The 16826-nt window shown below is 38.0% G+C and overlaps 1 protein-coding gene across 1 annotated transcript; it reads left to right on the forward strand.

Moving 5' to 3' along the window:
• The first annotated feature begins 217 nt into the window (after positions 1–217).
• On the forward strand, positions 218–15521 carry LOC139708744 (putative aminopeptidase W07G4.4). The gene is made up of 15 exons (XM_071620679.1): positions 218–686; positions 1381–1522; positions 2385–2533; positions 2982–3090; positions 3409–3542; positions 4969–5071; positions 5924–6085; positions 6663–6727; positions 7553–7668; positions 8424–8542; positions 9364–9447; positions 11610–11667; positions 12492–12541; positions 13311–13442; positions 14356–15521. Exons 1-15 carry the CDS (start codon positions 664–666, stop codon positions 14485–14487), a joined length of 1578 nt encoding a protein of 525 aa, XP_071476780.1. The 5' UTR covers positions 218–663; the 3' UTR covers positions 14488–15521.
• The last annotated feature ends 1305 nt before the right edge of the window (positions 15522–16826 follow it).

Here is a 16826-nt window from a genome sequence, read left to right on the forward strand (position 1 = left end):
GCCCACACACGAAAAAAAAAGGGTTTTCTGTCGCTGTTTCCATAGCAACAACATTACAATGTGCCCATTAATCACTATGCAACCGTCCTGGTTCTGGGAATACATTTGTACTGTCCACTCGCTTCAGATCTAGGGCCCGGGTCACACGTGTCGACCACCTGACCCGCCAGGCGCATCACATGTCTACGTTTCCAGGTGGCGATGTCACATGATTTTGATCACTGGTACATGGTCTTTTACACGAAGTGGTCTCGCATTGGCCAAATGCTATAATACAGGATGCGGAAGCCCTCAAGCTGCTACCGTGCCGGTGCCATGATTTTGGAATTGGAGTGAAACTTGTGATTGTGTAACGGTTAGAATAGACTGTGGTTCACGGAGGAGACGACGTGCGACAGGCTACTCGAGCTCGACTTCGTACTAAATTTCCGGCATCAAAACATCTGCAGTTGACGTTGGTAGGTAGTGGCAGCAGCTCGCTAACTTGCACTCATTGCAGCAGCAAGTAGCGACGACGGTAACGCCAGCGGTATTCTACTGTACTTTGACAACGCTGTCCCTCCCTGTCTGTGTCCACTGGTGCGGTGTTGCGTCGGGCCGTCATCGTCTAGCTCCAGCCTCTGAAGCTTGTCGTACTAAGTTAGGAAGCAGAATAGCTGAAGCATGGACGTACCCACGGGGAACTGGTAGGTTTATATTGTTATTATTCCCTCTATTTGCTCTAGACAGAAAGATCCGTCTGTCCGGAGGACTCTTTTATATTTTGCCATTAACGCTCTTGAAGCCAGACGCAGTCTCCGCGGAACATTCCCCGACGGACAGATACAGACCGATCTTTCGGTCAATATTTGCTCTAGACAATTTCCCTGGGTGTTGGCTTGTACGTAGTTGCCGAAAATAAGGTGATTTTGCAGTGGCTTCTTACGTATCTTACTTAGAACCCTAGAGATATCATGGTTAAGAGTGACAAATATATAATGTATACTGTAGAACTCTCTATTTCTTCTTGAGCATCTATGGTCTTGGATATGCCGTTTGTTTGGGCATTTGTTTGTTTGTTATTTTTTAAGGGAACAATGTGAGTCTGCCATCAACTGTCGCTGTCATTCATCAACTAGGATAGCGGATGATGGCCCATCATCCACTGTGGCACTATCCTAGTTGATGAGTGACAGTTGCTGTTCATTATTTTTCCATACACTCAGCTTGGCAAGTCCCCAGCCAACTGTAGTGTTTACTGTTAATTAGATCTAACATGAAGATTGAGGTGTTGATCAATGAACTGGCATATTGTCCTACATTATCATTATTTACATGTTGAATTGAGTACAACTTTCTTTTCTTTCTCCTGTTCACTATTCATGCCCTCCTTTTTGTCAGTTTGCCGTGCACTCTTATGGTAACAAAAGAATTTCGGACCGACATAGACTGTGATGGTATAATACTCGTGGCAGAGAGTGTTGATCTCATCACAGACGCTGAGCTGGCATTTCTCCGGACTGCAATTGAAAGACAGAAGAAGGTGAAGTATGGTAGATTCCCCTTGAGAAGTTTAATGACTATAGTGGCTAATTTTTCCTACACACACAAGGGAAAATTAGTGTACATGTATTGATTAACAAAAGAGATCTGTCTGTATTTGGCATCATTCTTTCGTAAATAAGCAGTGCATGAACCATCGGTCATCCCAACTCTTGGATTTACGTGTGCAGTTAATGTTGAACCAAATTCTTTCATTTCAAAATGATATGATTTGAATGGTCATTATAGTCATTATACAATAGGAAGGAACACTTTTTTTGTAATGTTGACCTACAGATGCTGGTTCATTGTGTATTAATTTTGTATTAATGTGTCACTAGAAACGTGGTATATCTCATTTTCTTATTGGTCTGGTGCCTACAACAGCCTCAGGTATTTGAAAGTATTTTTTAATCTAGGAATTGGAGAAGTGGACCAAAAACAGAGCAGTTTGGACCCTTTGTGGCACAATCTCTGCTAAAAGTTTCAAAGATCACAGGTCACCTCCATTTCTTAACCTCCATACTATTAGAATTCACAGTTCTTCCTTATTTATCCCTGGCTTTCTTTTTACTTTATTTTCACACTGAAGGTACATGCAAAGTGTATATGCTTATACTTGCTAACATTGGCTACATTATTCAAGCTGTGATTGGCCCATGATCCTTACTTAATATAAAACCCCAAAGTTACCTTTCCCGGGATTACAAAAGTTTTTAATACCTACTGAACCGCAATTTAAACTTATGATACTCGCATCCTGTGAAACCATGCTTCACAATAGTATACACATTGTTGTTTGTATGGCACTTCACAATGTTTTGTGATTTTCTATAAACCGCATCTATTTCACTTGATACCAGATTGATGCTAGCGTCGGGAAGGAGGTGATGCTACTGGCCTTGCCCAACACTCCCTTCCAGCGGTTGGTTTTCTCACCCACTGGACCAACGAACAGGGACTATGATGATCATCGCAGGTTTTCCGATGCTGCAGGAGCTGGACTAAAGAGGTAAGACCTGTCTTGTTGTCTGTCTGGACAAAATCTGCAAGTTGAATGGTTTGGCAAAAATGAAAAGAACAAGAAAATGATAGCACAAACATGGAACTACCGGTGTGGACGATTGCAGTTTGCCTATAAATATATGATCATTAAGTTCTGATATGATTGTTACTAATCAAGTCTTTTAAAGTGTGTATAAAACATAAAGACCAATCCCACAAGAGTGAAATCTAGTTGCTTCCTTGTCACTTTAGTTGAAAGGTGGAAATGATGCCCATTAAGTGTGAAAAAAGTGGGATGAATACACAACAAAGTTAAAGATTTTTGATGTCTGGCAAAATTATTTAAAACATATAACCAGTGAGCATACTAGCAAGTTAATGATATCAATGCGTAGCAATTGACAATTTACTTTGAATGTATTGCTTCTATTTTCCTTTTTTTTTTCATATCAAAGAGCAAAGGATGCAGGCATGTCAAAGCCCCTTCTTATTGTGATTCCAAGTCCGGATTATCCAAATGCCACTCTGGTCGCTGCTCTTGGCTTGCTCCAAGTTGCTTATGTGGTGAGTGAACTATCTCTCTTCAGAAGGTATGTTATCAGTTTGTTGTGATTCCTCTCATTGTCAAAACTAAAGTGGAATGTACAAATGAATGCATTCTTGTGTGAATTCCAAATTGGATCAAATGGCTGTTATAACTTAACGTGAAAGTGAGTATCAGAGTGTATTTCTTCTTCATTTATATAACTGTCAGGGGAAGTTCAACGTGAGGACACATGATTGAGGGCAGATTTAGGATAAACACTCTGGGCAGGAATACTATCTTGTTGTTGGATAAGCAATGACCTGCCATCTTGGAGTTTTCCCTCTTTTCCCACCTAGCCGTTTGAAATTCGAGCTGACGTGCCGGAGAAGAGCAGCAAGCTGTCACAGGTGACCATCCTGGCAACTGGGGAAGACACAGCAAAGACAGCAAAGAATCTCCAGAAGTACATTGAAGGCATCGAAAGTGGCAGGTGCGTAGTGTTGTGCTTAAAAGGGACACTCATTTTCCTCGTTTACAACAATAAAGGGAAACTCAAAACCATATTCAAAGTGGAAGGTAAAATCAGAAAAACAACAAAACAAGACAAAACAGCATTGCGTCTTGATATTTCACATATATTGTAAGTTACAGACTTTAATTGTCAAGTAGCTTCATGATAATGGTATTTCTGTCACAGTCTCATATGCTGATGGGATATCATCTTTTTAGAACTAGGCCATTGGTCAGGGCATTGATATACATGTGAAGAATACAAATAAATGTAGTTAAATTCAAATGAATATGAAGAAAATGTAGCATAAGTCCTTTTGCAGGTAAATGGGAGACATTAACCTACAACAAATCATGTGATATGATTTCCATATACATGACTATTAAAGGACAAGTTCACCTTCATAAACATAAGGATTGAGAGAATGCAGCAATATTAGTAGAACACTTCAGTGAAAGTTTGAGGAAAATTGGACAATCGATGCAAAAGTTATGAATTTTTAAAATTTTTGTGTTGGAACCGCTGGATGAGGAGACTACTACAGCTTGTGAGTCATATGCGTACAACAGTGTAAAGAAAATGTAAAGAAAATTCAACATATTTGCACTTTTTTCGCATAATAAAAGAGCACTTGACTTGCCTCTTTCTAAAGGCAGGGGGAATAATATTACCCCTAACATATGTCGGTAACGAGTCAAGGGAATATGTACTTTTTTCAAAAGATGGAATTTTGTGAAATTCTCTTTATATTTTCCTTATATTGTTGTACGCATGTGACATCTAAGTTATTCATACACTGCAGTAGTCTTCCTCATCCAGCGGTTACTGTACAAAAACTTCAAAAATTCATAACTTTTGAACGGATTGTCCGATTTTCCTCAAACTTTCAATGACGTGTTCTACTAATATTGCTACATTCTCTCAATCCTTATGTTTATGAGGGTGAACTTGTCCTTTAACAATATCACTATTCTTCGAGAAATGTGAAATATCAGTGCCTTCCTCCATATTTGACTTTTCATGATTACCCTCTTGTTCTGTTGGCTGAATGTAACTTAACTTGAGTATGAAATGGACTTTCACTTCAATTTATTGTGTGAACAAAGAGCCATATTGAGCTTGTAATACAAATTATAGCACAGTGCTGGAAACTCTAAGCATCACCAATTACAGAGAAATATGTCATGTAATGTCGCACATTATAAACTGGTATATGTGTAGCACTTCATGCATTTCTACTCTTCGATTTTGTAGGCATTTCTACTGCAAGTCACATCTTGGTTCTCTTTAAATGATGATGCAGGTCCTGTATTGACAAGACCTCATTGCTTTCACACAAGAAATGATTTGCCACAATTGATTCTAATATTCATACTTTCTTTGTTCATGGTTTATTTGGCCACAGATTGGTAGCCAGAGACATCGGTGGCTCCGATCCTGAGAGGATGGCCGCACCAAATGTGGCCAAGTATGTCACGGGGATTTTTCCAGCTGGCTCATCGGTCAAGGTAACTTCACAGTGGTCATGCTTGGTGGCCCAATAATCTTAGCAAAACTGACATGATGCACAAGTTGTTGAAGCCCAGCTGTGTCTTGATGAGTCTAGTTATCACTTCCAGCATATTGTGTGCTTTTATATTGTCAGGTTAAATGGAAAGTAGCCCTTGTAATCTCATGATGCTCATACAGTATATGACTCTAAGTTTGTAGACAACAGATCTGGGTACCATTTCATAAAACTTGTTATCAGTAACTACTGCCACATTTGTATGACAAATTTGCTCTCAGCCAATCAGATGCAAGGATTTCAGCAGCTTATAACAACTATCATAACTTGTTAGTGATAACAAGTTTTATGAAACGGGGCCCTGATCTAACTGTGGCAATGAACATGTATGATTTACCAGATTTCCTAAAGCAACTAACTTCCATCTGTCTGTCTGTCTGTTTGTTAGTCTATTTCTTTCTGTCTATGTCTTAACTCCTATCAATCTAGGCAAATCTAATGTAATCAGGCAGTGAATTAATTACTGATATAAAACACATGGAGAAAACACACACAGGCAAAGAATTTATGATTAATCCATTTTCCTTGGATATTTGCTGTTGTGCATGTAATGTGCAATATCTCTACTTTCTTTGGTTGTGGAAATTACATATTTATACCTACCAGTATCCAACATGCATTGCTAAAGAAGATCTTACTACTGTTTTATTCCAGTTAAGAGGTATTAGTCCATGTTTGTTTTCATTCTAAAAAGATCAATATCTTTCTAAAAAGATCACTTTCTTTCTAGCAGTTCATGAAATAGCTATGTGCATTTTCTTTTTATGGTCAAAATGTTCAAAAATATTTCCAGGTGGAGGTGATCTCCGATGATTCGTCCCTGCTGGAGCAATATCCTCTCTTCTCAGCTGTCAACAGATGCGCTAAACTTGTTGACCGCCACAAAGGGCGTGTCATTAAACTGGAGTATGTTGGCTCAGGGGAGATCAAGAAGACACTGATGTTGGTCGGAAAGGTAACTTTGGAACTGCTCCTAATTTGTCTGGTTTACCTTAATGTCTTACTCCAACTGTATTCTTGAATTGTAGTGTTGTACTGTAGTTGTCTTGGTCCTGAGCATTTACCAGCTTTAAATGAATAGAACACGAATTACTGAATACCCGGTACCAGTCTTGCAGTAAATTAACCGGCCTGCTGGGACATAACAGTACAACTCCATTTGCTGATGATAAAATGCCTCTTTTGTATAAAATGAATGGTTCTTGCTTCGTCACATCACAAAAATTGTCCCATTACTTTCTCTCTCTCTCTCTCTCTCTCAAAAAAAAAAAAAAAAAAAATAATAATAAAAAATATATATATGTTTCCAGTTATTCATTCTAGCTTTTGTGATCTTCATTTTCTGTCCTGGAAGTTAATATTGATAATCAGATATGACTGTCTGACCTAATAAGTTTCAAGAGTACTATATAAAGCCCCAAAGAGCAATGTAAAGCCATACAAGAGATGTGTTTGTAAAGTTCCACAAGTTCCCATTTATGAGCACCTGACACATAAGTAAGCAAGGTATGACATGACCTTTGTTACACTAGGGCGTGACCTATGACACAGGTGGAGCTGATGTGAAGGCAGGAGGTGTCATGGCTGGTATGCACAGGTGAGATATACAGCATGTCAAAGTGTCTACAATAAATCATGCATTTCTCTCTCTTTCTCTGTTTTACCGTGTAGTGGTAGTGTGTTTTATTGATGTCAAAAAGTTTTTAGTGTAATATTCTTTTCATGCCTTAGGCAGTTTTTATGTAAGATACACTGTCTCTTTTTGTGCTTTGATGGCATTTTGATAATCTAAGAGAAGAATGACCTGTTCACCTCTGGATATAGCAGAGCAAATATTCTGCGGAAGATACATTACGTTTTAAGAGAATGTTTTAAGATGATCTAAGAGAAGAATGTTCACCTCTGGATATAGCAGTGCAGATATTCTGCAGAAGATACATTATGTTTTAAGAGATGAAATAAAAATTATACAGTAGGCACAATGAGAAGTAATGCAGAAATTCTTATGCTTTAGCAGCAATATAATCTTTCAAGGAAGTTCTTGCCCACATGTGCTTTACAGTCTCCAGTGCATGCTATCATCATACACTGTGTGACCCTTGGAATGATATGATTGACTAGTCAGCCACTTACTTAAAATGCATCTTCTTTGGTCGTGAGAAGCAAATGATTGGTTATCCCAAACCTCTCGACAAAGAGAAGTAGCAGTGATTGATGATATTTCAAATACAGGTTTACCTTCAAGCATGAGAAACCTCTTGTGCTAATGATAATTGGTCCTCTTGTCTAAATAGCATCAAGTTGTACTTGGACATCAAAGGCATCTTAAATTTACCTCTGAAATGTGGCCGTGGGAGATAATGAGTTGATAAGAGTTAATGAAGAGTTTAATTGCTTATTTTTAACTTTATAACCCTGTCAGGGATAAGTGTGGTGCAGCAACAGTGGCAGGATTTTTCAAGACACTGGACACCATCAGACCCGCAGGAATCAAAGTGGTTGGGACTATGGCCATGGTCCGGAATAGCATCGGAGTCGGTAAGGTTCACCAGAGCAGTGATGAAGCTCTGTCTTCGCTTTGTAAGCCCTCCTTCTACATTTCATGAAACTCTACTATCAATAGATCTGTAGATTGTAAGTATTTCATTAACCCCACCCCCCCCCCCAAAAAAAAAAAAAAAAAAATGATCATCATAAACCAGTGACTCTACAATTTGAAAGGACCTAGTTTTTTGTCATTAACTATCTAATGTTTTCAGGATTGATAGAATGATTACCATGGACTTATGCAACACAAGAAGCATATAAGCTAGTCAAATTGTAGAGAACAACTTATTGTTTCATTTTTTTTTTTTTTTTCAGTCCAGAAAATAAGATGCTGTAAAAATCTGAGAATGAGTACACGGCTTTGGAAAAGAAAACCAATACAAAGCTTGTTTTGTGTGTTCCTGTTCATTTGAAGAAAATGGCAGACATGTGTTTGTGCCATAGGTTAGTGGTTTTGATATTACATGTTTCTAGTTGATATTTTCTGTTGTAATTGCCATTTTCCTTTTATGGATTCCTTTTTGTTAAATGAGGATTTTAACTTTAAAAAGGATGTTATTGTGGATTTTTCTTGTGAGCTAAACTGAGGAAAAATTATAATTTGAATGAATATCAGATCATGATCATAAAAAGAAAAAACAGGCATCATTTAAGTGCCTCCAAACTATTCAGAGTTACTGCATTATGATCGATTGTCCACAACCATAGTCACCATTGCCAATTTGGTTCATTTTGCGTCTGTCCAGAGAGCTACGTGGCAGACGAGATCATCACCTCGCGAGCTGGAGTGAGGGTCAGGGTTGGCAACACGGACGCTGAGGGCAGGATGGCAATGGGGGACTGTCTCTGTGAAATGAAGGAAAAGGTGGGATAAGACCTGAAAGAGATATATGTCAGGATGTCATTGATATTTTAAACAAGAATTCAATTTTGATATTTTTGGTGGAGCATCGTTCTAGCTATCCAGAGGTCTCGGGTTGGAATGCTGAGATGGTCAAGCTTAAGTCTAGACATAATTTCATTATAACTATTGTTCACATTTTTTACATTTAACGTTATCTAAAATTGATTATAACGATGAACTTTTTTATATTGGTTGTTTCTATCATTCACTCACATCTTAGAACTATTTTGAAGCACTAAAGCTGGGTTTTTGTTTCATCTGCAAATGGTAAATTATGCCTGTAATAAATTATGTTAATTTCTGGCCAGTTTTTATTTCCCCTTTGTTTGCGTTTATTAGATAGTTTAAACTGTGTGAGAACTTTATTAGGGGACGTGGAGAATGGCCCATGAAGAGTTGAGAGATGGAGTTCTTGTGCCGCATCTCTCTCTAACAAGACTCATTTCTTTGTCTTTTTTATCTTCTTGCTGTTTTATGTACACAATACGGAAGATACAATCATTGACAAAATTGTCTACAGCTATCTTTTAGTGCATCTCTTGATTGTATGCATAAAAAATACTTGGTTGCACACCTGCACAAACTGCAAATTGGGCAAAATTATTAGAAAGCAAAACAGAAGATGAAAAATGAAAACTCCCAGCCCAAAAGTGGATGAATCTAAGTTGTGGAAAGGGACACATTATATATTTCACTCTCTTTTGAATCCAGATGTGAAAAGCTAGCATCTCTGTCTTAATTGCAGTTTGCTTCTTTCTTCACCCCCCCCCCCTCCCCCCCAGGCGCTGAATGAGGTTGAGCCACAGATAATGACCATTGCTACCCTGACTGGACATGCGATCAGAGCTATGGGACAAGGTTATTCGGTATGCACACATTATGTAGGATAGCCATGTGTTGTCTTTATCATTAGCTTTTCCTTGCCACATTAGAAATGGTGATGGAAAACAAGTGTAAGAAAAAAAAAAGGGGAAAAGACACACTCCATTGTTGGAAACTTAAGAGATGTGGCATGTATCTCGGGACCCATTTACAAAAAAAAAAGAGACAAGTTTGGATGATTTTAAGCTTACATGGGATAATGGAGTTAATGTAGCAGCAGCTGCCAGATAAGAGATAAAGTGTAAGTTGTTTTTGTAGTAGCCACAATTTTAGCAAATTACAGTGATTGCAAATTCCTATTTCAAATGGAAAATTCCATGGCAGACACATAATGCATTCTTGCCTTTTTTATCGGCAATGATGAGCCCTGAATTATGGTTCCATAGAAGGTGTTTGAATTTTATAACAAAATCTTTAAACACAAAGAATCAGATTGTTTCTTATATAACAGGAATGAGTAGATTTGGTGCATATTCTGTACTAGGTGGTAATTTGAGATTTTTGAATAGTAGGTATTTTTTAGACCAGTCGAAGATAAACGAAAGATGGAAGGCATTATGCGGTGAAATGGATGAAGCCATGAGGAATGCCGAGCAAATAAGGGAATTGATACATATGAGGGATTACAAAGAATTTTCTTTTCTAAACTCTCAAGAATGTAATGAGTTGATTTCGTATCTATGTCTACATTAATGTGGCATAGTGTAGCTGGAATGAAATACTTTCAGGGAGAATGCAGTTTTTTTACTGGTCACATTATTATACAGAACATAGAGTAAAAGATGCAATTTTTAATTTTTTTTTTTTTTAATATCATCATGACTGTTTCGGGGACAGTTGTTGAATTTTATACATATGTTGTGCTGCATGTACACATAGTTATATACATGCACACTGTCATATTGCTGGTAGTCTACCTGTATTTGCGGGAGTGTGTGGGGGGAGTGAGTGAATGCCAAATTGCGAATGCATTCGAATGTGCGTATATGGGTGCATAGTAGAACATCGTACTTATTGAACAATGTGTGCATGTCTATGAGAGCATGCACGGGCGCACGTGCGCACTTGTGTGTACACATCATGTACTAGTAGTCAGAGAGTGAGGTATATTGTGCTGGATTGGGTACGTAGTTTTTTAGCCGGGATATGGATGGGTGCTGTGCTCCACTCTCTTCCCCGAACAGTCAGAGTGGGCACGGGTGAGGGAGGGTTGATGGGCAAATGTATTAATAACAGAAAATATGTGGATTTCTGTTGGATCTCCCTGAGGGCATTTTTAGACTTATGTGTGTGTCTGTTTAATTTTTTTTTTTATACTTCATTTCTGCATCCATGTCTATACATTGTATCTGCATGTTTTTAGGGATATTTTATTGTATATACTATATGTGCTTTGTAAGAAGCAAATAAAGAATATAATAATAATAAAAATGGGGCTTAGGTTAATTTTTTTCCCCAAAGTTTTGTTCATTTTTAGCCATCACATTTGTTATGTAAGTGACACTGTAGTAATTGACAATGCAAGCACAAGGATTTTCATCAAACATTGATATTCTGTAGATGTGGTCTCAACATCGTGATATCTTCCATGAAAGAATCAGGCAGAACTTGTTTATGATGTTGTACAACTGAAAGATATTGAACTCTGTCCAGGTTACAATAAAAAAAATCTGAAGCATTAAGAATTTGCCCCCACCAAGGACTGATTGTACGTGGACATTCATAAATCTTTGGAAGAGGACTTTTGCTGTATTGTACTTTTAAGAACAAAGGAATTTGGGGTCATGATTTTTCTGTCATCTTAGTTGAAAGGTATGGCTGTGCTTGTATCTTTGTGTTATGCATGTGATACTGTCTTAGTGGAAGTAAAAGCATATTTCATGAAAAAACATGGCCCTATTTTCTATACGCTCTTTGAAAAGATTGCATACAAAAAAAACCTCCCTCGCCTCAGAGTTGTCATTTATGAGGTCAAGGAATTTTTGTAAAAATATTGCAACTTGCACATTTTATGCCATACTGCATAACTCCTACATAGGCCTACTGCTGTATGTTTCCCCCAAGACCCTGTATTGAAAACTGCAGTAGCAAATTGTATGCATGCATTATCTTCTGTACATCCATGTTTTCACTTACTGTTATCTAGATCATCATGGACAATGGCCCGGCCAAAAAGAAAAATAATGCAATCAACATGCAGAAGGGTGCGTGAGTGTGCTCAACACATTTTTGTTTCCAAATTTGGTAATGGATCATATGTACTGTTGTACGTGTGTAGTATCTGTGATATTTCTTCATTTGTTTTGTTCTTATGTTCGCATTGTAGTGGGACATTTTATTGTATGTTACTGATCATGCATATTGTAGTTGCCTCTTTTGTTCTAATTTGTTTATTATTTTACAAAGCATGACTTTTGTCAATTCTTTAATGGCTACTCCATTTTCAAGTATGTACCAGTACATGTGCCAGTAATCATAGTGAGTGCTTTATTTTGTTTAGGTATGCATACTAGCCTTCGTCCTTGAAGCATATACAATGAATTTAGATATCCTTTAAATAATGCCCACCAATTCAGGACCCATAATTGGGATATTTCACTGGAACTTGATATTTCTCAATGGGACTTCTTAAAATGATCAAGCACTTCTGACATTTGTTGTGATGTACATCACTACTTTAGTCCATGCCCATGGGATGGCAGAACTACAGTATGAATAGATCACCATGAGAACTTGATGTCATACTGGAGTGAAATTTACTGATTAAAACATGGCATCTACCTTGTAATCACTGTTTGTGCATCTCTGGTCTTAACAAACTTTAAGGAAAGATATTGAGTTTACTGATCCCACAAATATGACAGAATGAGTTTACACAATTATTTTGCTTCTTGTTATAATTCTCCTGATAAAATTGATGTTTCATATAGAAAATATTTGTTTAAACTTAATGCTTCATATCAGAAATATTTGTTTAAATTTGATGTTTCATGTTAAAAATATGTTGTTTACATTTCCTCCTTTGCAGTTGGAGATCTTTTGGCTGATCCATTTGAAATTTCCAACATCAGACGAGAGGTGAGCTCAGGTCAAAATATAGTCTTTTTCAAAGACCCACATGCTGTTGGCATGAACAGTCATACATGAAGCAACAGAGCTGAAGCAGAGTACAGCAGCTGGTAGAAAGACTAACCCATTCCTCACCCCTACTGAATAGTCATGTTAGTCCCTTCGCCCGATGGCATCGCTAGAATCACCACCTGGCTGCTAGTGCATAATGATTCTTCGTGAGCTTCTTTGATTTTAGCTCCTTTTGAATGGTCTTGATTGTGCCATAAGATGTGTACTGTACAGAGTAAAAGACAGTATCAATGCCTATTCATAGTGTAGGGCTCGGACTCTTTCAGCTCTCTAGCGACTCAACAGAAACAGACAGAGCACCACACATGTTGCTTTGATGAAGTCTCCTGGCTAACTGCCTTGTAGCCAGTTTAATGCTCAGATTATTTGGCATAGGTTTACATCCCGAGTTGAGCATGTTTCCAGCATTATAGAAACCAATCGGTGAGGAGTGAAAAAGGCAGGAAAATGACATGTGATGTGTGGAGTGTCTGTGATAGGCAGGGTGCATGGATGCAAGTATGGATGTGAATATCTATGTGATGTGGGCCGATACATTGGTTTATAGAGGGGTGGTGCATGTAAAAACAGAAGGGAGGATACAGTGCTGTGAAAGGTTCAAAATAAATCCCAACAATAGCAAACAATCATTTGTAGGATGCTTTCTGCTATTGAGAGAAAATTTTGTATCACTCGATTTTCCCTCCCCTCAATGCTCTGCACGCAGGACTACACTTTCCACAAGGGGAAGTCCGAGTATGAAGACGTCCTGCAGAGCAACAACCTGCCGTCCACCATGACGGCCAGAGGTCATCAGACTCCAGCCGCCTTCCTCATCATGGCCTCAGGACTGGACAAGGTATGGCCATTTTCTCCTTGACCCTTAGCCTTACCCATTAAAACTTATCCAGTAGTTTGGCAATATTTCAACGTAGAGTGTATTTGAAAATCCAGTATAGCTCCCATTTCAAATGAAAGTCCATTATAGTGGTCTGAGGTTGAATCTATTTTCCACTCTATTTCATTAAATACAAACATGGAAATTGAGAAAATGAAACAAACTGATATCAGGAAGACATGAATATTGCAGATTAAGACAAAACAAAATGTCATTTTGGATAATATTAAAGAAAAAATAGCGAAGGTTATCTGTAGGACTGGAGATCAAAAAAAGATCAGCAGCATATGATTATTTTGGAATACAAACAAGAAATAAGAACTAAAATGATGGTACATTATATCTCAGGCCTGTCAACTGGGTGCATGAATGATAACAAAGCAACAGGATTGTATTTCCAGTTGATTTCAAAACTGATATAACGCAGGCAATCAACTTTGTGTGTGAGCCTGTGCATGCTGCCTGTGGGTGATCCATAATCTTACAATGCTAACACAATAGAATACTTAGTATTCTGTGTGTAAAACAAATATTGACTCCTTTCTCATTCGGGTCATAACAGTGAGTATTTATGTAATTTCACCACAATCTCACAACCCACACAAATGCATGATACAGACACAGGCTGGGCATCTACAGAACAAAGCTATTTCAAATCTAATATCTTGCAAACTGTGATTATTGTTGGAAAGTGTGGGAAACACATGTTGTTTCTTAGAGCTACAAAAAAAAAAAAAAAACCTTCTTTTTCCTATTACTGAAGGCTGTATTCTAGCTTTGATAGAATTCTTTCCAGTTATCCTACATTTCTTCAAGGTAGACTTGTTATCACATTTCTCACTGTTTGCTTTCTTCATTGACATGCACACCACAGCACGGACAGGATTCGACGCAGCCCATACCCTACTCTCACATCGACATCGCTGGTTCGTCTGGCCCCTTTCCCGGTGTGCCGACTGGTGCAACCATTCCTACAATGACTGCCTTGTACCTGATGGGTTACTGATCCACCCTGCCAATGTCACCCCCACCAAGGAATGTGTGACCCTTAATGAGAGGAGCAGTAGTACATTTGGTCCAGATACCCTGGAATATTAATGCCATTTTCACATCCATAATCACTGATTAAAGGGAGCGTATAGTTTTGGTTGAGACCTAGCTTTAGGTTTCTAATATTTTTTGGTGAGATAATGAGAAACCTCTCATAAAATATGACAGAGCATGTAATTCTAAGAGGGATTCAATGTTTATTTGATGAGAATCGGTCTTAAAATTGCTGAGATATCCAAAACAGAGCATTCCTAATAGAAGGTGGGGCCCACCTTTTATTAGGATCTCTTTGCTTTACTTTGTTTTTGGATGTCTCAGCGATTCAAAAACCGATTTTCATGTAATAAACATTGAATTCCTCTTAAAAGGGTAAGCTCTGTACTATTTTATAAGTGGTTTGTTGGTACAGTGAAACCCCGTTATAACGAGTTCGGTTATAACGAGGAACCGCTTATAACGAGGTGATCGCGTCGGTCCCGTTTTCCTTTGCGTGTAAACCTATGGCAGAACGAACCGGTTATAACGAGTTCGGTTATAACGAGATTCCGGTTATAACGAGGACATTTTCGGTGCATCATGATAAAGAAAAACATAAGCAATTTGATCGGATATAACGAGGTTCCATTTCTTAGACCTGCCTCTATCAATCACGCCACGAACGAAACATTGAAAAGCGATTTCACGCTATCCCCGTTTTACGTATGTGTAGAATGCCGCAGTAATGCACTGCACAAGTGCCCGACCCGTCTCGATCTCTACATGTACTCTCTGAAGCAAGAAGACTCGGAAACAAACATGATTCAGTCCCATCGTTATCCTTCTTTACCGCCCATTATCAGTGACGAATAACCGAGTATAGGGCCTACCGTTCTTTCCATGTTAAACCACATAACATAATCATAATCATTCCATTTTCTTTTTTGCGAGGTTCCATTTCCTGACTGCCGCTTTCAAACACGCGACAAAGGGAACATTGAAAACCAAATTCACGCTATCCATATCTCTTTCCCGTTTTGCAGAGTAGTTCATGTTTTCTTCTTAACCACGCCATAAGACACAGAAATACCTTCCGATGTTTCTACTAAGTTATTGAATAAAATCATTCGATTTTGTATTTCGCGAGATACGCGTGCGTGATAGGTCAGACCACAGCGCAACGAGAGAAAAAAAATATAACGCATTCAAAAACTTTTCATGTAGCGACACTCGTGGCCAAAATGGACAATAACATTGAAATGCGTGTGCAACTCATCATTATACCCTTTCCATTTTTAGTTCCGACTTCCAGTTGTTTTGCTGGCTAGTAACTATTATGAGTGTATATGATTAAAGCCGAAATAATTAATGAAATCATAGCGATCCCGCCGGGCGACAGTAGCGTAAAAATAGTTGAATATCGCATGTTAATCTGCTTAATTGAGTTGGTGTTCAGAAAAAGAAACAAACGCTTTTAACAGTTTGAATAGATCTGCGTTTGTTCGTTATCATGTAACAAATGATTATATAAATATGAGTGTGTATGATTAAAGCCGAAATAATTAATGAAATCATCGCAATCCCGCCGAGTGACAGTAGCGTAAAAATACTTGAATAGCGCATGTTAATCTACTTGAGTCGGTGTTTAGAAAAAGAAACAAACACATTTAACAGTTTAAATAGATCTGGGATTGTTCACTATCATGTAATAAATTATTATATAAATATGAGTGTGTATGATTAAAGCCGAAATAATTAATGAAATCATCGCAATCCCGCCGAGTGACAGCAGCGTAAAAATAGTTGAATAGCGCATGTTAATCTACTTAATTGAGTTGGTGTTCAGAAAAAGAAACAAACGCATTTAACAGTTTTAAGAGATCTGAGTTTGTTCATTATCATTTAACACTGCATTTCACAATGAAGACCAGAATGGTCTATGAGGTATATTTGCGCAAAAGGATCACAACATTCCAAATTCAACCTTGTAGCGTATTTTTCAAGAACTGGTGTACAAAACGCGAAAAAATTTTTGGAAGAAAATAAAGAACGCATTTTTTAATCCCTTCGGACGCAACGATCATTATACATTGTATAGGATTACATCGGAAATGATTTATGAAATCATCGCATTCCCGCTGGGCACCAACAGCGTAACATACCTCGCAAGTTACTACAAACAACATGTATGTTACTCATTTTGCGCTGGTGTTTAGAAAAACTTAACAAACGTATTTTAACAAACGTATTTTATACAATCTGATTTTGTTGTCATTTTACGATGTTCACTGTATTTCACAAACGAAAAAAAAAAAATCT

The sequence above is a fragment of the Diadema antillarum genome, unplaced genomic scaffold (assembly GCF_040938485.1).
Source record: "Diadema antillarum isolate AM-2024a unplaced genomic scaffold, OU_Dant_1.0 seq00001370_RagTag, whole genome shotgun sequence".
NCBI lineage: Eukaryota > Metazoa > Echinodermata > Echinoidea > Diadematoida > Diadematidae > Diadema > Diadema antillarum.

Bases quoted from the DNA above. Each gene is read 5' to 3' on its own strand.
- LOC139708744 (XM_071620679.1), top strand. From the start codon at position 664: ATGGACGTACCCACGGGGAACTG. The intron at 1,523-2,384 runs GTGAAGTATGGT...ACTTGATACCAG, and splicing joins CAATTGAAAGACAGAAGAAG to ATTGATGCTAGCGTCGGGAA. The intron at 11,668-12,491 runs GTGCGTGAGTGT...CCTCCTTTGCAG, and splicing joins TGCAATCAACATGCAGAAGG to TTGGAGATCTTTTGGCTGAT.